Source organism: Somniosus microcephalus, chromosome 34 (genome assembly GCF_052327205.1).
Source record: "Somniosus microcephalus isolate GS21.2 chromosome 34, FLI_Smic_1.0, whole genome shotgun sequence".
In the NCBI taxonomy this organism is placed as follows: Eukaryota; Metazoa; Chordata; class Chondrichthyes; order Squaliformes; family Somniosidae; genus Somniosus; species Somniosus microcephalus.
In genome coordinates, this window is record NC_141020.1 from 6,504,816 (window position 1) to 6,526,683 (window position 21,868).

At 51.3% G+C, this 21,868-nt stretch overlaps 2 protein-coding genes across 3 annotated transcripts in view; one reads left to right on the top strand and one right to left on the bottom strand.

Annotated features, from left to right (window-relative positions):
* The window catches only part of numbl (NUMB like endocytic adaptor protein), a 159,396-nt gene that overhangs the window by 106,506 nt on the left and 31,022 nt on the right, over positions 1-21,868 (top strand). For both annotated transcript variants that reach the window (XM_085973283.1, XM_085973284.1), the window contains exons 2-3: positions 12,967-13,108; positions 14,227-14,301. In XM_085973283.1, coding sequence (XP_085829409.1) covers positions 12,983-13,108; positions 14,227-14,301 — 201 coding nt within the window. In that variant the 5' untranslated portion in view covers positions 12,967-12,982. The remainder of the gene's footprint in view (positions 1-12,966; positions 13,109-14,226; positions 14,302-21,868) is intronic.
* The window catches only part of LOC147096692 (homeobox protein otx5), a 213,841-nt gene continuing 211,199 nt past the window's right edge, over positions 19,227-21,868 (bottom strand). The window contains exon 7 of the transcript XR_015074534.1: positions 19,227-19,248. The gene's annotated coding sequence lies outside the window, so the exon portion shown is untranslated. The remainder of the gene's footprint in view (positions 19,249-21,868) is intronic.

A 21,868-nucleotide genomic window follows, 5' to 3' on the forward strand; every position in this document is an offset into this window, starting at 1 on the left:
TCTAGACCAGTGAACCCAATACTCCCTTCTCTCTAGAGCCGTGAACCCAATACTCCCTTCCCTCTAGACCCGTGAACCCAATACTCCCTTCTCTCTAGAGCCGTGAACCCAATACTCCCTTCTCTCTAGACCCGTGAACCCAATACTCCCTTCTCTCTAGACCCATGAACCCAATACACCCTTCTCTCTAGACCCGTGAACCCAATACTCCCTTCTCTCTAGAGCCGTGAACCCAATACTCCCTTCTCTCTAGACCCGTGAACCCAATACTCCCTTCCCTCTAGACCCGTGAACCCAATACTCCCTTCTCTCTAGACCCGTGAACCCAATACTCCCTTCTCTCTGGACCCGTGAACCCAATACTCCCTTCTCTCTAGTGCCGTGAACCCAATACTCCCTTCTCTCTAGACCCGTGAACCCAATACTCCCTTCTCTCTAGACCCGTGAACCCAATACTCCCTTCTCTCTAGTGCCGTGAACCCAATACTCCCTTCTCTCTAGACCCGTGAACCCAATACTCCCTTCTCTCTAGACCCATGAACCCAATACTCCCTTCTCTCTAGACCCGTGAACCCAATACTCCCTTCTCTCTAGACCCGTGAACCCAATACTCACTTCTCTCTAGTGCCGTGAACCCAATACTCCCTTCTCTCTAGACCCGTGAACCCAATACTCCCTTCTCTCTAGACCCATGAACCCAATACTCCCAGCTCTCTAGACCCGTGAACCCAATACTCCCTTCTCTCTAGACCCGTGAACCCAATACTCCCTTCTCTCTAGACCCATGAACCCAATACTCCCTTCTCTCTAGACCCGTGAACCCAATACTCCCTTCTCTCTAGACCCGTGAACCCAATACTCCCTTCTCTCTAGAGCCCTGAACCCAATACTCCCTTCTCTCGACCCATGAACCCAATACTCCCTTCTCTCTAGAGCCCTGAACCGAATACGCCCTTCTCTCTAGAGCCCTGAACCCAATACTCCTTTCTCTCTAGACCCATGAACCCAATACTCCCTTCTCTCCAGACCCATGAACCCAATACTCCCTTCTCTCTAGAACCGTGAACCCAATACTCCCTTCTCTCTAGAACCGTGAACCCAATACTCCCTTCTCTCTAGAACCGTGAACCCAATACTCCCTTCTCTCTAGACCCGTGAACCCAATACTCCCTTCTCTCTAGACCCGTGAACCCATTACTCCCTTCTCTCTAGAGCCCTGAACCCAATACTCCCTTCTCTCTAGACCCGTGAACCCAATACTCCCTTCTCTCTCGACCCGTGAACCCAATACTCCCTTCTCTCTAGACCCGTGAACCCAATACTCCCTTCTCTCTAGACCCATGAACCCAATACTCGCTTCTCTCTAGAGCGGTGAACCCAATACTCCCTTCTCTCTAGAGCGGTGAACCCAATACTCCCTTCTCTCTAGAACCGTGAACCCAATACTCCCTTCTCTCTAGACCCGTTAACCCAATACTCCCTTCTCTCTAGACCCGTGAACCCAATACTCCCTTCTCTCTGGTGCCGGGAACCCAATACTCCCTTCTCTCTAGAGCCCTGAACCCAATACTCCCTTCTCTCTAGACCCGTGAACCCAATACTCCCTTCTCTCTAGACCCGTGAACCCAATACTCCCTTCTCTCTAGACCCGTGAACCCAATACTCCCTTCTCTCTAGAGCCGTGAACCCAATACTCCCTTCTCTCTAGACCCGTGAACCCAATACTTCCTTCTCTCTAGACCCGTGAACCCAATACTCCCTTCTCTCTAGACCCGTGAACCCAATACTCCCTTCTCTCTAGAGCCCTGACCCCAATACTCCCTTCTCTCTAGAGCCCTGAACCCAATACTCCCTTCTCTCTAGACCCGTGAACCCAATACTCCCTTCTCTCTAGACCCATGAACCCAATACTCCCTTCTCTCTGGAGCCCTGAACCCAATACTCCCTTCTCTCTAGACCCATGAACCCAATACTCCCTTCTCTCTAGAGCCCTGAACCCAATACTCCCTTCTCTCTAGACCCGTGAACCCAATACTCCCTTCTCTCTAGAGCCGTGAACCCAATACTCCCTTCTCTCTAGAGCCCTGAACCCAATACTCCCTTCTCTCTAGACCCGTGAACCCAATACTCCCTTCTCTCTAGAGCCCTGAACCCAATACTCCCTTCTCTCTCGACCCGTGAACCCAATACTCCCTTCTCTCTAGACCCGTGAACCCAATACTCCCTTCTCTCTAGACCCATGAACCCAATACTCCCTTCTCTCTAGAGCCCTGAACCCAATACTCCCTTCTCTCTAGACCCGTGATCCCAATACTCCCTTCTCTCTAGACCCGTGAACCCAATACTCCCTTCTCTCTAGACCCATGAACCCAATACTCCCTTCTCTCTCGAGCCCTGAACCCAATACTCCCTTCTCTCTAGACCCGTGAACCCAATACTCCCTTCTCTCTAGACCCGTGAACCCAATACTCCCTTCTCTCTAGAGCCCTGAACCCAATACTCCCTTCTCTCTAGACCCGTGAACCCAATACTCCCTTCTCTCTAGTGCCGTGAACCCAATACTCCCTTCTCTCTAGACCCGTGAACCCAGTACTCCCTTCTCTCTAGTGCCGTGAACCCATTACTCCCTTCTCTCTAGAGCCCTGAACCCAATACTCCCTTCTCTCTAGACCAGTGAACCCAATACTCCCTTCTCTCTAGAGCCCTGAACCCAATACTCCCTTCTCTCTAGAGCCCTGAACCCAATACTCCCTTCTCTCTAGACCCGTGAACCCAATACTCCCTTCTCTCTAGACCCGTGAACCCAATACTCCCTTCTCTCTAGACCCGTGAACCCAATACTCCCTTCTCTCTAGACCCGTGAACCCAATACTCCCTTCTCTCTAGACCCGTGAACCCAATACTCCCTTCTCTCTAGACCAGTGAACCCAATACTCCCTTCTCTCTAGACCCGTGAACCCAATACTCCCTTCTCTCTAGACCCGTGAACCCAATACTCCCTTCTCTCTAGACCCGTGAACCCAATACTCCCTTCTCTCTAGAGCCCTGAACCCAATACTCCCTTCTCTCTAGACCCGTGAACCCAATACTCCCTTCTCTCTAGACCCGTGAACCCAATACTCCCTTCTCTCTAGACCAGTGAACCCAATACTCCCTTCTCTCTAGACCCGTGAACCCAATACTCCCTTCTCTCTAGACCCGTGAACCCAATACTCCCTTCTCTCTAGACCAGTGAACCCAATACTCCCTTCTCTCTAGACCAGTGAACCCAATACTCCCTTCTCTCTAGAGCCGTGAACCCAATACTCCCTTCTCTCTAGACCAGTGAACCCAATACTCCCTTCTCTCTAGAGCCGTGAACCCAATACTCCCTTCCCTCTAGACCCGTGAACCCAATACTCCCTTCTCTCTAGAGCCGTGAACCCAATACTCCCTTCTCTCTAGACCCGTGAACCCAATACTCCCTTCCCTCTAGACCCGTGAACCCAATACTCCCTTCTCTCTAGACCCGTGAACCCAATACTCCCTTCTCTCTGGACCCGTGAACCCAATACTCCCTTCTTTCTAGACCCATGAACCCAATACTCCCTTCTCTCTAGACCCGTGAACCCAGTACTCCCTTCTCTCTAGACCCGTGAACCCAATACTCCCTTCTCTCTGGACCAGTGAACCCAATACTCCCTTCTCTCTAGACCCGTGAACCCAATACTCCCTTCTCTCCAGACCAGTGAACCCAATACTCCCTTCTCTCTAGACCCGTGAACCCAATACTCCCTTCTCTCTAGACCCGTGAACCCAAGACTCCCTTCTCTCTAGAGCCCTGAACCCAATACTCCCTTCTCTCTAGACCCGTGAACCCAATACTCCCTTCTCTCTAGACCAGTGAACCCAATACTCCCTTCTCTCTAGACCAGTGAACCCAGTACTCCCTTCTCTCTAGAGCCCTGAACCCAATACTCCTTCCCTGCAGATCCAGCCCAAGAGAGCCACCTTCTCCCGGGGACTATAACAACAACAACTACTTGTGTTTATATAGTGCCTTTAAAACAAGGCGATTCGCAGAGCGTTACAAGACAAAAATTTGACACCGAGCCACATAAGGAGATATTAGGGCAGGTGACCAAAAGCTTGGTCCAAGAGGTCGGTTTCAAGGAGCGTCTTAAAGGAGGAGAGAGAGACGGAGAGGTTTAGGGAGGGAATTCCAGAGCTCAGGGACCGGGCAGCTGAAGGCACGGCCGCCAATGGTGGAGCGATTAAAACCAGGGGGATGCGCAAGAGGCCAGAATTGGAGGAGCGCAGAGATCTGGGAGGGTTGTAGGGGCTGGAGGAGGTTACAGAGATAGGGAGGGGGGGCCGAGGGCCCTGGAGGGATTTGAAAACAAGGATGAGGATTTTAAAATCGAGCCATTGGTGGACTGGGAGCCAGTGTAGGTCAGCGAGCACAGGGGGTGATGGGGTGAACGGGAGAAGGGGGATTGAGGTAGCTGAAGGATGGGCCTTGGCCGGTGGAACGGACTTGGTCAGTAATGGAGCGCAGCGGAGAAGGAAGAGGCGGAGGGTGTCCAGGAGATTTAAGAGAGAGCCTCTGCCCTAATCACCCAAAGTGCTGATCTGTTCGCGTTCTCACAGTCAGTGGCGTTGAGCACATCTGGCAGACATTACCAATGAACTCTGCAGATTTGTTTGCTTTGAATCAGTATTCTCCACCAGTTCCACAAATCAATCTGCTTGGAGCTTGTTTACCGGGCTCGCGTAAGTGTCTGATTTACGTCCGATTTGAATACAGCTTCAATCCACAGTGGGGGGAAAAGGAGCATCGTGAGAAGGTTTTAAAATTCCGATTCGAGTCTGAGGGAGTTCTGGAATAAAAACCCTTTGTAGACAACAACAACCTGCATTTATACAGCGCCTTTAACGTAGTAAAACGACCCAAGGCGCTTCACAGGAGCGACTATCAGACAAAATTTGACACCGAGCCACATGAGGAGATACTAGGACAGGTAGGTTTTAAGGAGCGTCTTAAAGGAGGAGGGAGAGGTGGAGAGGCTTAGGGAGGGAATTCCGGAGCTTGGGGCCCAGGCAGCTGAAGGCGTGGCCGCCAATGGTGGGGCGCTGGGAATTGGGGGATGCACAAGAGGCCAGAATTGGGAGGAGCGCCGAGATCTCGTGTACATTGGTTTCAGTTCAGCCGCGGGCCGGAGTGCAATGCGTGGGCATGGGGCGAGGGCTACAATTGCTCTGGCGTAGCGCGCGCTGGGAATGGCCATCAATCCCCTTTTGACAGGCGAGTGAGACGAGCTGCTGGAGTTTTCACTGCTGCAGGATCTTCATTTATTTATTTTTTGCCTCGGTTTGGCCTGTGTGATTTGAAAATGCTTTCCCGAAATAATATAATCTGTATAAACATCACACTTCAAACGTCACATTTCAAAGTGTGAGTGTGAGCGAGTGTGCGCGAGTGTGAGTGTGTGCGTGAGTGTGTGTGTGCGCGAGTGTGTGTGCGCGCGCGAGTGTGTGTGTGTGTGCGCGCGAGTGTGTGTGTGTGCGCGCGAGTGTGTGTGTGCGCGCGAGTGTGTGTGTGTGCGCGCGAGTGTGTGTGTGTGCGCGCGAGTGTGTGTGTGTGCGCGCGAGTGTGTGTGTGTGCGCGCGAGTGTGTGCGCGAGTGTGTGAGTGTGAGCGAGTGTGTGCGCGAGTGTGGGTGTGTGTGTGTGCGCGAGTGTGTGTGTGAGCGAGTGTGTGTGTGAGCGAGTGTGTGTGAGCGAGCGTGTGTGTGTGCGCGAGTGTGTGTGAGCGCGAGTGTGAGTGAGTGAGCGTGTGTGTGTGTGTGTGTGTGTGCTTGCATGAGTGTGTGTGAGTGAGTGTGTCTGTGAGCGAGTGTGTGTGTTCGAGTATGTGTGAGTGTGTGTGCGCGAGTGTGTGTGCGCCTACATACACATAGGCACCGGCCAAGAACAGAATCAGGCTTGACTGCGATGCCCTCCACAGTCAAATAGCCTGAAAGTACTTGTCTGGGCTCTTGCACCGAGCGTTGGTTCTTCATGCAGTACCGGGCTGGAGGAGGGGCTGGTACTTGGAGTAATAGTCTGCTCCTTCAGGAAAGGAAAGAGTAGAAAGCTGTCGGAGGGGGTGGGGAGACGGAGAGAAAGAGCGAGACCTGCAATGAATAACCAATCATCACACGTCGAGTCAATCTGTCTAATCTCCGCTGTATCCGTGAAAGGCCCTCCTTCCAATCGACCTGCAGTCTTGCCCCCAAGTCAACACCTCGTTATCACAGTCTGACGTGATGCTAATTAGTCCGGAGGGGATAGCGGTGAGTCTGAGGTCACAGCCCCAGCCCCAGCAGACCCCCGGGCTGGGAGCCGAGCTGGGCTTGATGAGCTCCAGCCGCGAGCTGTCAATTTATTTCTCTTTCCCCCACCCCCTCCCCACCCTTATCCCTCACGTCCCCAGATGGGTTGGCATTTTGGTTTCAGTGCGAGAGGGAGCAGGGCCGCTCGGTTCCCCGCAGGGATCGCCCGTAGCGCAGCGAGGGTTTTATTTACACAGCACCGTGCGGATGCCCTGCCCACTTGGTGTCGACGCGAAAGCACCTTTGGATACACAGCAACACCGTCCCTGCTGGATCACCGGCGAGACTGTGGAACTCGCTGCCGCAGGGAGTGGTTGAGGCAAATAGAGTAGCTGCGTTTAAAGGGAAGCTCGATAAACACAGGAGGGAGAAAGGAATAGAAGGACATGCTGTTGGGGTGAGATGAGGCTCGTGTGGAGCCTAGGCACCGGCACGGACCAGTTGGGCCATGAATGCTACGCCTGTAACTAGGAGTTACAGGAGGGTCGGTAACCAGAGGACACAGATTTAAGGTGATTGGCAACAGAACCAGAGGGGGGAGACGAGGAAACGTTTCTTTTTACACGGCGAGTTGTTGTGATCTGGAACGCGCTGCCTGAAAGGGCGGTGGGAGAAGATTCGATCGTGACTTTCAAAAGGGAAATCGGATAAATACCTGAAGGAAGAAGAGTTACAGGGCTACGGGGAAAGGGCAGGGGGGAGTCGGACAGCTCTACCAGCGAGCCGGCACAGGTATGACGGGCTGAATGGCCTCCTTGTGTGCTGTACGATTCTGTGATTAACGAGGTCTGTGCAAATGGTCAGTCTCGGGCTCCCCCCTGACCCCAGGATTCTGGCCAAGTCCCGTGTGATGCTCCTCTCTTCACTTGGCCTGCGGGGCTCGCTCTCTCTCGCTCTCTCGCTCGCACTGGGCTGTTTGAACAGCTGGGCTACTGCTAATGACGTGTAGTTTTAGGATTGTTTTATATTTTTATGTGGCTGTAAAAGAAACTTTCCCCGGAGAACCTCCAGGCCTCCCTTTCTGGAATTTTCCTCCATCTGGGATTGATTTTTTTTCAAAAGAAATATTGAGTGAACATATTTTCGAGCTGTTCTGTTTCACATATGTTCTGTCTGTCTCTCTCTTTCTCCCCTATTTTCTCTCTTTCTTCCCTCTCTCACTCCCTCGTGTGCCTTTATCTCACACTTTTCCATCTCCCCTTGCTATGTCTCCCTCTCTCTGTCTCTCTCAATATATTTCTGTTTCTCTCTCACTCTGTCTCTGTCTCTCTCTATGTTTTGATCTGTGTGTCCCTCTCACTGTCTGTCTCTCTCCGTCTCTCTATCTCTGTCTCTCGATCTCTGTCTCTCTGTTTCTCTCTGTCTCACTCTCTATCTCTCTCACTCTGTGTGTGTCTCTCTCTCTGTCTCTCTCTCTCTCTCTCTCTCTCTCTGTCTCTCTTTCTCTCTGTCTCTGTCTGTCTCTCCCTCGCTGTCTGTCTCTCCCTCTCTGTCTCTCTCTCTGTCTCTCTCTCTCTGTCTCTCTCTCTCTCTCTCTCTCTCTGTCACTCTCTCTGTCTGTCTCTCTCTCTCTCTCTCTCTCTCTGTCTCTGTGTCTCCCCCCTCTCTCTCTCTCTCTCTGTCTGTCTCTTTCTCTCTCTCTGTCTCTCTGTCTCTGTCACTCTCTCTCTCTCTCTCTGTGTCTCTCTCTCTGTCTCTGTGTCTCCCCCTCTCACTCTCTCTCTCTCTCTCTCTCTCTCTCTCTGTGTCTCTCTCTCTATCAATTCAATTCAATTCAATTCAATTCAAATCGCTTTATTGGCATGACAAGTTACATCTTATGTTGCCAAAGCATCGGAAAACATTCATGTTTGTTCACAAAAATACAGATCTACCCATACAGTGTATAAACAGATATATCCCTGAGTGTATAAATATACTTTCATATAATTTATATATACTCTTATCTTATCTTTAGTGGTTGTCCCTCTGTTTATGGCAAGCTGTAACATAGTGTGCCGCTAGTGTTATGCAACTTCTCTCTTCCCCTAGTAGGTATGAGAGTTTTTGGTTGTAACTCAATTTTCTGAATTCCGGGCATATTTTTGTAAATTTTGGGTAGAAATTCTCCCTTATGCCCTGATATTTTCTACAAGCTGTGAGGAAGTGCATCTCTGTCTCCACCATTCCCTGACTGCAGTGACTCTCTCTCTCTCTCCCTCTGGTGGACTACCTCTCCCACAGGAACGCGCTGCACACCTTGCCCCGTGTGACGCTCCTTGTGAAAGCCGGGACCCAGCACTCGAGCTATAACTGGGAATAGATTTATTGGCAGAGAGGCCTCAACCAGAACCGTGGCTTTAAATGAGAAAATGCAAATCTGAGGGTGATTAAAGTTTGGAAGTATCTTTTTGTGAAGAGGCAGGAAAATGAATCAATGGGCGTTGGAGCAAAGCAGCCCCTGGGATTGCAGCTAGTGGCATGCAGCGTAACCAGTTCTCAAATCGCATGCTTTGCAGCCCAGTGCTGTAGTTAAAGGGGAGGGATCTGCTGTTCAACCATTAAAGGGGCAGTCACCTGTGAAATTTGACCCTACACTTACCTCAGTACAAATCACTCCCACTAAGTTGCAAATACGTCATCCCACCTGTCTTCCTCCTCCTCCTCACGTCTTCGCTGTGTTGAAACCGAGACTTATAACATTGTCTCTTTCCCAGGATCTCAAAACCGTGGGTATCCAAGTGACAACAAGGTGTTAGTCGTGGCTCAGTGGGCAGCACTCTCGCCTCCGAACACCTGATTACAACCTGTGGCTCCAAATACCGCAGCATTTAAAAACCCCGTCAGCAGGAGGCGATGCAGAATCTGCAGATTCTGTACAATATAAATATAGTGCATGTGGAAAATCTGCTGGACTTTTTCTACACCCTTGTGTTTTATTGGATGGAGGGGGGGTGGTGGTGGGTGCAGAGGAGCCACTAATGTTCTCGGTGCTCCAATTCTTTTAATCCATCTCCGTTCTTTCTTATTGTGTGAGTGAAGCACTTTGCGACCCTGAGGTGCTCTGTAAATCCGTCTCTCTCCTTTTAAATCAGTTAAAGCAGCTACAATTGTCACAAAGCCTTGAAACAATGGCCTACGAATTGAGATTAACTTCCCTGGGAACATTAAAAATGAACAAGGTAAATCAGAAACGTAACTGGACCAGCCACATAAATACCATGGCTACAAGAGCAGGTCAGAGGCTGGGTATTCTGCGGCGAGTGTCTCGCCTCCTGACTCCCCAAAGCCTTTCCACCATCTACAGTACAAGGCATAAGTCAGGAGTGTGATGGAATACTCTCCACTTGCCTGGATGAGTGCAGCCCCAACGACACTCGAGAAGCTCGACACCATCCAGGACAAAGCAGCCCGCTTGATTGGCACCCTATCCACCACCTTAAACATTCACTCCCTCCACCACCGGCGCACCGTGGCTGCAGTGTGTACCATCTACAAGATGCACTGCAGCAACTCGCCAAGGGTTCTTCGGCAGCACCTCCCAAACCCGCGACCTCTTCCACCTAGAAGGACAAGGGCAGCAGGCGCAAGGGAACACCACCACCTCCAAGTTCCCCTCCGAGTCACACACCATCCTGACTTGGAAGTATATCGGCCGATCCTTCATCGTCGCTGGGTCAAAATCCTGGAACTCCCTCCCTAACAGCACTGTGGGAGCACCTTCACCACACGGACTGCAGCGGTTCAAGAAGGTGGCTCAGCACCATCCTGCTCGAGGGCAATTAGGGATGGGCAATAAACGCCGGTCCTCGCCAGCAAAGCCCACGTATCGAGAATTAACTTTATTCAACAAGTGTGATGTGGGGGGACTGGGGTTTCACAGCTGCCTGTAGCCCGGGGCCTGAAGGTTTGCCGTGGGACAGTGTGAGGCCATTTTTGGCAGCACTTTGCCACTTCTGAAGTACACAATGTTGTGTTTGTGTCTGTGTTTTTTTTTTATTTAAATCACTTTTAGCATCTTCTTACCAAATATTTCCCTTGTGCTGTGCAATGTGCTGTGAAGAAATCCCAGTGTGTAAACATTTAACATTCACCCACCATCAGGGTCGCGCTGATCCATTGCTTTCCTGGGGTGGGGGGCAATCTGGGGATGCCTGACCTGCTCGCTTCTGGCCTGTGATTGGCCTTGGCTGGGATTTGCCTGATTTTTGTTCGGCTCGTGTGTCAATTGAAAGAAGTGGGGGCGGGTGGGGGGTGGTTTGTGAGGGAGGGTGGGTGGGAGCGAACCAGTGGCTCCGTTACTAAGTGCATCGCTCTGTGTGGTTGGTAACTGAGGCATAAACTCCAGGAGGCTCCCAGATGTTCTTCCCAGTCCCTGCTGGGTTAGTGCATCACAGTCAATGGGCGGGGGGGCAGGGGTTCATGACCTTTGGCCAACAGGTGAAGGAGGGGGGTGCGGCATTGCTCACGCTTCCTGTGGTTGATTGCTTTCCAGCGCTCATAGGAACAGGAAGAGGCCATTGAGCCCCTCGAGCCTGCTCCGCCATTCAACGAGATCACGGCTGATCTGCGACCTAGCTCCATATGCCCGCCTTTGACCCATATCTCTAAGATTTTTGTCAACCAAAAGGTATGATCAATCTCAGATTTAAAATTAATTGATCTAGCATCAGTTGCCGTTTGCGGAGGAGAGTTCCAAACTTCTATCTCCCTTTGTGTGTAGAAGTGTTTCCTAACTTCACTCCCAGAAAGGCCTGACTCTAATTTTTAGGCTCAGACTCCCCAACCAGCAGAAATAGTTTCTCTCTCTCTACCCCATCTGTTCCCTTTAATATTTTGAAAACTTCGATCAGATCACCCCTTAACCTTCTAAATTCCAGGGAATACAACCCTCGTTTGTGTAAGTTAGCTCCCTGCTGGTCGGTGTGTGTGTGTGGATGGCGGGCGAGCGCCGGATTGGCCACGGCTGTGATGCCCTCCACCCGTAGCGCTCTGGCGCCGAGAATCACCCACCAATGTAAGGCCATTTTGGACAAAGCGCCGGAGGGCCGTCGGGGCCTTGTCCGCGTTGCCACAGGAAAGGGGAGAAGAACAAACGTTATTTTGACACGTCACTCCTCTGCCTGCAGGCGCAGGACGTCGTGGCCCAGCTGGATTGCGCGGCCGGAAGTCACTTCTCGTTCAGCATGGCTTGTCTTTGCTCACGGCCAGCGCTGGACTCCAGGCAATGCACTGCAGGAAGGGGGGGGGTGCCTCGGGGATCCCTCTAGTGGTGCTGGTTGAATTAACACCATGAACTTGGGAAGAAAGATTTATTACAAAGAAAGATTTATTTATACCGCTTTTCACAACCACCGGACATCCCAAAGCTTTACAACCAATGAAGTACTTTTTCAAGTGTAGTCACTGTTGTAGTCATAGAGTCAGAACGGCACAGAAGGAGGCCATTCGGCCCATCGAGTCCGTGCCGGCTCTCTAGAGCAATCCAGTCAGTCCCATTCCCCCGCTCTATCCCCATAGCCCTGCAAGTTTATTTCCCTCAAGTGCCTATCCAGTCTCCCCTTAAAACATCGAGTGTCTCCGCTTCCACCACTTCCGTCGGCAGCGAGTTCCAGGTCCTCGCCACTCGCTGCGTAAAAAAGTTTTTCCTCACGTCCCCCCCCCCCCCCCGTATCTCTTGCCCAAAACCTTAAATCTGTATCCCCTAGTCCTTGTACCATCAACTAGTGGGAACAGCCTTTCCCCGTCCAGCCTATCCAAACCCGTCATAATCTTGTACACCTCTATCAAATCACCCCTCAACCTCCTTTGCTCTAATGAAAACAAATCCAGCTTCTCCAACCTGTCCTGGTAGCTAAGATCCCCCAATCCCCGGAACCATTCTGGTAAATCTCCTCTGCACCCTCTCAAGGGCCTTCACTACTTCCTAAAGTGTGGTGACCAGAACTGGACGCAATACTCCAGTTGGGGGAAACACAGCAGCCAATTTGCGCACAGCAAGCTCCCAGAAACAGCACTGTGATAATGAGCAGATAATCTGTTTTTAATGACACTGATTGAGGGATAAATATTGGCCCCAGGACACCGGGGAGAACTCCCCCCCTGCTCTTCTTCCAAATCGTGCCGCTGGATTACATAGAATGTGCAGCACAGAAGCAGCCCATTCGGCCCAACAGCTCTGACATGAATCTTGTCATTCATGTGGAAATGACTTATGAAGTAATACTGGGCAGCCTGCTGGTGGCGCTGTCCAGGGAGAGTATAAATACTCGGGCACGGGCCCAGCTTGCTCAGGACATTCTTTAACAGGAACTAGTGAAGAACACAACTAGACCTCCATGTTGTAAAACAGTTGATTAAAGCCTTGTTTGATCAAGTGCCTAGTAGTTTTCTTACGTCCAGCTCCATGCCGGTGTTTATTCCCCACGGGAGCTGAGGAATCTTTTACGTCCCCCTGAGAGGGCAGATGAGGCCTCGGTTTAACGTCTCGTCCAAAAGACAGCACCTCCGACAGTGCGGCACTCCCTCGGCACTGGCAATCGGTGGGGGGAGGGGGGAAGTGTCGGGCCTTATCTTAACATGGTGGGAACGAAATAATGGAATGGGTTAATTGTGTTTCCCCCCCACCTGTGCAGGGAGAGGGGCCCCGCCATGAACAAGCTGCGGCAGAGCTTGCGCCGTAAGAAACAGCCGTACGTGCCCGAAGCCAGTCGCCCCCACCAATGGCAGGCCGACGAGGAAGCAGTTCGCAAGGGCAAGTGCAATTTCCCAGTTAGGGTGAGTACAGCACATCGCATTCACTATCAAGGTAGTAAAACGTCCCAAGGCTCTTCGCAAGGAGCCGAATCAGGCAAATATTTGACACCGAGCCACACAAGGTGATATGAGGACTGATGACCAAAAGCTTGGTCAAAGAGGTTAGTGACATGAATCAGTCATTCATGAAAGAAAGACTTATGAAATAATACTGAGCGGCCTACGGGTGGCGCTGTCCAGGGAGAGTATAAATACTCGGGCACGGGCCCAGCTTGCGCAGGACATTCTTAACAGGAACTAGTGAAGGACACAACTAGACCTCCATGTTGTAAAACAGTTGATTAAAACTTTGTTTAACGCTTAGACCAAGTGCCTAGTAGTTTTCTTACGTCAGTTAGGTTTTAAAGGAGGGGAGAGAGGCAGAGAGGTTTAAGAACATTAGAAATAGAAGCAGGAGTCGGCCATACGGCCCCTCGAACCTGCTCCACCATTCAATAAGATCACGGCTAATCTTCGACCTCAACTCCACTTTCCCGCCCGATCTCCATATCCCTCGATTCCCCTAGAGTCCAAAAATCTATCGATCTCAGCCTTGAATATACTCAACGACTCAGCATCCACAGCCCTCTGGGGCAGAAAATTCCAAAGATTCACCACCCTCTGAGTGAAAAAAATTCCTCCTCATCTTGGTCTTAAATGGCCGACCCCTTATCCTGAGACTGTGACCCCTGGTTCTGGACACTCCAGCCAGGGAGGGAATTGCAGGGCCCAGGCAGCTGAAGGCACGTCCGCCAATGGTGGTGCGGAGTGAGTGGGAGACGCACAAGATGCCAGAGTTGGAGGAGCGCAGAGTTCTCGAAGGATCGTGTTAAGGGAAGGAATTCCTGAGCCCAGGAGGCTGAAGGCACGACCACCAAAGGTGGGGCGTGGGGAGGGGGGAAACACAAAAGGCCAGAATCAGAGGAAGTGGGAGTTCGGGGTTCAAGGGCTGGAGTAGGATACAGAGACGGTGAGGGGCGAGGTCATGGGTGGGGGGATTTAACCTCACCGAAGGATGCTGGGCGGGGTGATATTTGTAGCAGGAAATGTGGCTGATGTAATTTTAAAATAATAATTTATTTCCTTTTCTCCCTGAAAAGTATTTAGGCCATGTGGAGGTGGAAGAGTCGCGAGGGATGCATGTGTGTGAGGACGCAGTGAAGAAACTCAAAACTGTGAGTATTTCTGATCGTGTTCATACTTTCTGAACTGGTTTTCTCCTCCTCTTGCTCTTTAACCCCACAGCCTGGTGACTTTTAGCACTTTGCAATCTGTGGCCTACTTTAAATTCTTCCCTTGTATGAACATAAGAAAGACCCGCATTTATATAGCGCCTTTCACGACCACCGGACGCCCCAAAGCACTTCACAGCCAATGAAGTACTTTTGAAGTGTGGTCACTGTTGTAATGTAGGAAACGCGGCAGCCAGTTTGCGCACAGCAAGCTCCCACAAACAGCAATGTGATAATGACCAGATCATCTGTTTTAATGATGTTGGTTGAGGGATAACTATTGGCCCCAGGACCCCGGGGAGAACTCCCCTGCTCTTCTTCGAAATAGTGGCCATGGGATCTTTCAAGTCCGCTTGAGAGGGCAGACGGGGCCTCGGTTTAACGTCTCATCCGAAAGACGGCACCTCCGACAGTGTGGCACACCCTCAGCACTGCATCAGAGGGAAGCTGCCTTTGTTCCTTTGTATGTGGGCAGCGCTGTCGAGGCCCCATTTATTGCCTCTGGCCTCGACTATCCTCCTGAGGGCCTTACAAAGGCTTCAAATTTAGTAAAGGCCTGGGGCCTTCATAAGGCCCTTGCGGGAACTGGCACCGGCTCCCCAGAGGCCTTATTTGGGCGGAATCCTCAGGGGGAATTTTCCCCAGACATAATGCGGCCTTGACATGGTGGAGGTGGGGGCAGAAGATCCGCCCACATTTCCTGCCCCCCTTCCCACCCCTATATGTAAAGGGACACTTTGTTGTGGTCGGAATCCTGACCAAATTTCTGGCCTCCTCTGGACAGAAATCTTTACCCCCCCCCCCCCCCCCCCCCCCCCACCTGATCCCGGGAACTTTTAGGATGAAGCCTTGAGTGGTGCTTAGAAAGAAAACATTTTTTTATTATTGGTTCCTGAGCTGCAGGCATCGCTGGCAAGGCCGGCATTTATTGCCCTTCCCTAATTGTCCTTGAGAAGGTGGTGGTGAGCCGCCTTCTTGAACCGCTGCAGTCCGTGTGGTGAGCCGCCGCCTTGAACCGCTGCAGTCCGTGTGGTGAAGGCATTCCCTATACCTCTTTGTAGCGGTTTGGTACAACTGAGTGTCTCGCTAGGTCTGCTGTGGGTCTGGAGTCACATATCGGCCAGACCGGGTAAGGACGGCAGATTTCCTTCCCTAAAGGACATTCGGGATTTGAACTCATGTCTCCGGATCATTAGTCCAGGCCTCTGGATTGCTGGTCCAGTAACAGAACCACTATGCTACATATATTTACTTTCCTTGTGTTCCTGTCTCTCTCCCTGCTCTCGTTAGTAATGGAACAGCAGTAGGGTTGCCCCGGAGTCTGCAGGAATGCCAGCCAGTGGCTCAGTGGGTCGCACCCTCGCCTCTCAGTCAGAAGGTCGTGGGTTCAAGTCCCACTCCAGAGACTTGAGCACAAAAATCCAGGCTGACACTCCCAGTGCAGTGCTGAGGGCGTGCCGCACTGTCGGAGGGGCCGTCTTTCAGATGAGACGTTAAACCGAGGCCCTCCCGTCTGCTCTCTCGGGTGGACGTATAAGATCCCGCGGCCACTATTTGAAGAAGAGCGGGGGGAGTTCTCCCCGGTGTCCTGGGACCAATATTTATCCCTCAACCAACATTACTAAAAACAGATGATCCGGTCATTATCACATTGCTGTTTGTGGGAGCTTGCTGTGTGCAAATTGGCTGCCGGGTTTCCCACATTACAACAGTGACTACACTTCAAAAAGTACTTCATTGGCTGTAAGTGCTTTGGGACGTCCTGAGGTTGTGAAAGGCGCTATAGAAACTAAAGTCTTTCTTTAATTAATTAAAGATTAATCACCCGGACATCGCAGTGAGCAGAAACCCGGGAGAAAAATCATAGGGGCTTTAAAAAAAATTGTGTTATTAAAAATGGTTTCTTTGAACACTTTTGTTTATTTGTTAGAAAAATTTTGGAGAGAGGGGAGGGGAGGAAAAATGTTTGACTGATGGTCAAAAATCAACCAGTCGGGTAATGAAGAGTTCATTCGCTTTCCGATTGGCCGCGAGGACGGACGTGTCAGGCGACCAATGGCGGGGGGCGGGGCGGCTGGAGACGGGAGGTCATGTGATGAAACCTCCAGGCAATACGGCCAACCCGAGTTGGCAACCCGAGAACCGGCAGTGTTTCTTGACGCAGGGGAAGATCCCACAGCAAGTCGGCCCAGTTCAGGGTTTTGAACTCTCCCTTGCGTTTGGCCCTGAGAGAGAAAGAGAGAGAGGGAGAGAGAGCCTGAGGAATTTCTAGCTTGGCAGCACTGGGTAACGACCACTTCATGCTGTTCTCTCACCGCACGTGGGGAAGCTGCGATTGACGGCGCGTGAGGAAGTGTTTCCCGTTTACACAGGTGAACTGTGCTTCCCAGCTCGTTGTCAGACTTTCCATCGCAGCTCTCTTCGCCCTTCCCCGCCCCCCCAACAAGACTCCGTTTCCGCCCAGACGGTTTGCAGGGCCGATGCTCACCAGCTGTTTTTAAAAACAACTGGTTTTAAAAATTCTCGTCCTGCTTTTCAAATCCCTCCGCGGCCTCTCGCCCCCCACCCTGTCTCTGTAACCTCCTCCGGTCCTGCAACCCTCCGAGATCTCTGCGCTCCTCCAATTCTGGCCTCTTGAGCCGCCCTGATATGAATCGCTCCTCCATTGGCGGCCGTGCCTTCAGCCGCCTGGGCCCGAAGCTCTGGAATTCCCTCCCTAAACCTCTCCGTCTCTCTCTCTCCTCCTTTAAGACGCTTCTTAAAACCGACCTCTTTGACAAAGCTTTTGGTCAACTGCCCTAATATCTCCTTATGTGGCTCGGTGTCAAATTTTGTTTAAGTTACGCTCCTTAGAAACATAGAAACATAGAAGATAGGAGCAGGAGTAGGCCATTCGGCCCCTCGAGCCTGTTCCGCCATTTAATGAGATCATGGCTGATCATCCAAATTCAGTACCTTGTCCCTGCCTTCTCTCCATATCCCTTGATCCCTTTAGCCTTAAGAAATATATCCAACTCCTTCTTGAATATATTTAATGAATTGGCCTCTACTGCCTTCTGTGGTAGAGAATTCCACAGGTTCACCACTCTCTGGGTGAAGAAATTCCTCCTCATCTCAGTCCTAAATGGCTTACCCCTTATCCTTAGACTGTGACCCCTGGTTCTGGACTCCCCGGCCATCGGGAACATCCTTCCTGCACCTAGTCTGTCCAGGCCTGACAGAATTTTATAAGTTTCAATGAGATCCTTGGGATGTTTTACTACGTTAAAGGCGCTATATAAATGCAAGTTGTTGTCAACTGGGGAAAATGGGACGAGGGATGGTTCGTCCTGAGTCGAAAGGTCCTTCATTCAGTATTCGCCCGTGTACAAGCCCTGTGCAGAACAGCATGCCGAGTTAATACAGCACAGCCTAATCGGCTTATCATCCATAAACAGCCGGCTCACACGCTGTACAAAGTGGTCTGTTTGCAGAGGGGGTTAGCTCGCAGTGCAATCTTTTATCATTTATTTGCACGCAAGGAGGACACATGTGTCGCTCATGTAAATGCACTTGGTGAGGCTTCTGAAGAATCTTAATGGGGCCTTTCAGTGGTTTCTGCCAGGATCAGATCCAAGCCCTTTGGCTAACCAGATTTATCTGAAGAGGTTAAAAACAATTAACCTCTTATTAATCAGTTATGCTTCATGGTTGGTGCTTTCCCCTGATGTTTCTCTCGTGTGTTATTAGGTGTTTGTCATCGTCTTGTACCCTTGCGTGTGTCACAAGGGTACAAGGCTATGACAAACACAGCTGGAAGACTGTGTGCAGTTCTGGTCACCACACTATAGGAGGGATGTGATTGCATTGGAGAGGGTGCAGAGGAGATTCACCAGGATGTTACCTGGGCTGGAGCGCTTCAGCTATGAGGAGATACTGGACAGGCTGGGGTTGTTTTCCTTTGAGCAGAGAAGGCTGAGGGGGGACCTGATTGAGGTGTACAAAATTATGAGGGGCATAGATAGGATAGATAGAAAGGAACTTTTCCCCTTAGTAGAGGGGCCAATAACCAGGGGGCATAGTTTCAAGGTAAGGGGCAGGAGGTTTAGAGGGAATTTGAGGAAAAACTTTTACACCCAGAGGGTGGTTGGAAACTGGAACTCACTGCCTGAAAGGGTGGTAGAGGCAGGAACCCTCACAACATTCAAGAAGCATTTAGATGAGCACTTGAAACGCCATAGCATACAAGGCTACGGACCAAGTGCTGGAAAATGGGATTAGAATAGACAGGGCTTGATGGCCGGCGCGGACACGATGGGCCGAAGGGCCTCTTTCTGTGCTGTATAAATCTATAACTAAGTGATGTATATGATCTAGGCTGCACCAACTTTTCGCAACCTTGTATCCTGCTTTACCCTGAGCTGAGCTTCCGAGCCCACATATCCACTCCATCACCAAGACCGCCTACTTCCATCTCCGTAACATCGCCTGTCTCCGCCCCGCCTCAGCTCATCTGCTGCTGAAACCCTCATCCATGCCTTTGTTGCCCCCAACCTCGACTATTTCAAATCTCTCCCGGTCGGCCTCCCATCTTCAGCCCTCCGTAAACTTGAGCTCCTCCTAAACTCGGCTCCCCGTGTCCTGACTCGCACCGAGTCCCGTTCACCCATCACCCCCTGTGCTCGCTGACCTACACTGGCTCCCGGTCCGGCAACACCTCGATTTTAAAATTCTCATCCTTGGTCTCAAATCCCTCCATCTGTGTAATCTCCTCCAGCCCTACAACCTTCTGAGGACCCTGCGCTCCTCCAATTCTGGCCTCGTAACGCATTCCCCACTTCCTTCACCCCAACATTGGCGGCCATGACTTCAGCTGCCTGGGCCCCAAGCTCTGGAATTCCCTCCCTAAACCTCTCTGCCTCTCTCCTCATTAAAACCTACCTCTGTGACCAAGCTTTTTTATTCATTTATTGGATCTGGGCGTCGCTGGCAAGGCCAGCATTTATTGCCCATCCCTAATTGCCCTCGAGAAGGTGGTGGTGAGCTGCCTTCTTGAACCGCTGCAGTCCGTGTGGTGAAGGTACTCCCACAGTGCTGTTAGGGAGGGAGTTCCAGGATTTTGACCCAGCAACGATGAAAGATCGGCCGATATATTTCTATGGCAGGATGGTGTGTGACTTGGAGGTGGAACTTGGAGGTGGTGGTGTTCCCATGCGCCTGCTGCCCTTGTCCTTCTAGGAGGAAGAGGTCGTGGGTTTGGGAGGTGCTGCCGAAGAAGCCTTGGCGAGTTGCTGCAGTGCATCTTGTAGATGGTACACACTGCAGCCATGGTACGCCGGTGGTGGAGGGAGTGAATGTTTAAGGTGGTAGATGGGGTGCCAATCAAGCGGGCTGCTTTGTCCTGGATGGTGTCGAGCTTCTTGAGTGTTGTTGGAGCTGCACTCATCCAGGCAAGTGGAGAGTATTCCATCACACTCCTGACTTGTGCCTTGTACAGGAAACTTTGTGCTATCCGGCACCGACGGGACCGAGCTGCTGCCGTACACTCCAAACTGCCGTACGCTCCAGAGCTAATGTTGAAACATACGGAGATTTTCATCTCCGTATGAATCAACAAACCCTGCCTCTAAACAGTCGGCAAGCGTCTCTGTAGCGTCTCTAGCTGAAGCTGTTGCTTAGCTACAGACCTTGCAGAGCTTGACTGTTCAAAAAAAGCAAAGAAAAGAAACTAAAAGAATAAAAAACGGCTCCTGATTTTTGCAGGTGGCTCCAGCTTGCCGGACGGTTTGCCTCCGGATAACTCAAAGTTTCCTGTAGATGGTGGAAAGGCTTTGGGGAGTCAGGAGGTGAGACACTCGCCGCAGAATACCTAGCCTCTGACCTGCTCTTGTTGGCACAGTATTTATGTGGCTGGTCCAGTTAAGTTTCTGGTCAATGGTGACCCCCAGGATATTGATGGTGGGGGATTCGGCGATGGCAATGCCGTTGAATGTCAAGGGGCGGTGGTTAGACTCCCGCTTGTTGGAGATAGTCACTGCCTGGCACTTGTGTGGCGCAAATGTTACCTGCCACTTATCAGCCCAAGCCTGAACATCGTCCAGGCCTTGTGTGCGGGCACGGACTGCTTCATTATCACCTGCCCTAATACAGGAAACTCTCTCTTAACCGGCAAAGTTCAGGCGTAGGTTCAGGTAAGTTTTACTTTATATTAGTAACCGTGTAACCGGGGTTCCTGGATCTGTGGCCATGTAACAGGGACTCCTGCACCTGTGGCCGTTAGCGGGGCTCTCGTACCTTGGTAAGTATACCTCTCTGTAATCCGGACTTTTTGATCAACCGGCACCACGCCGGTCCCGTCGGTGCCGGGGAAAAAAGCGTTTCCTGTATCTCCTTATGTGGCTTTGGTGTCTAATTGTCTGCGAGCGCTCCTGTGACGCGCCACGGGGACGTTTTCCTACGTTAAAGTTGTTGTGAGTTGCTGCACTCGGCCCAGCTGGGAAATCGCAGCCCTCCTCGTCAGCCGGCCCCTGCTGAGGGCGACGTCCCCAATCACGTGAAGCTAAACGCTGGATAGAAACGTGCCTGTGGAGTGAACTCCTGGGCAGGAACCAGCCCGGGCTGGGGTGGTGTCTGCCATTCTCGAGGTCCCGTGAGGGATCGCTAACCGGATGAGATTAGCTTTTGATGCCACTGGACTCGTACCTAAGCAAGAGCCAGTACCTTCAGCAGGGGCTGTGGGGAAAGAGCAGGGGGCAGTGGGACTAATTGGCTAGCTCTACCAAAGAGCCCGCACAGGTACTGATGTAAAAAGACCACTGAGCCCTTGGTTTGAGTATAAAACAAGGCTTTAATCAACTGTTTCACAACCATGAGATTTCTAGTTACATCGCTAGTTCCTGGTTACAGAAACATCCTGAGCAAGCTGGGCCCACGCCTGAGTATTTATACTCCTTGGACGGCGCCACCAGCTGGCCGCCCAGTGTTACTTCATGAGTCATGATAAGATTCATGACAGGTACGACGGGCCGAATGGCCTCCATCTGTGCCGTATCATTCTATGATTCTAAGTGGTTGGTGGGGGGGGGGGGGGGCGGGCACAGTGGAGGGAAACAAAATGAAGGGAGGGGGGAAAAGCTTATTCACGTACGAACATACAAAGATGACGGGCAGGAAAAACCAGCTGGTCCATCAAGCCTGCCCCACACTCGTGATGGCTGCAATCGTACTCCCCCCCACACACACACACACGCAGCCATGTAATCTCCTAGGTGAGACAAATAAGCAGAGAAAATCCCTGGGCCAATAGGGAAAAAGACGCTCTGAAAAAATTCCTCTCCAACCCCCTCAAGGCACTCAAGACCAATCCAGGAGATCACACGGACCGAGAGTTGTCTATTAAGATACTTAAGAACATAAGAATTAGGAGCAGGAGTCGGCCATTCAGCCCCTCAAGCCTGCTCCGCCATTCAGTGAGGTAATGGCCGATCTTCTACCTCGTCTCCACTTTCCCACTTGATCCCCATATCCCTTG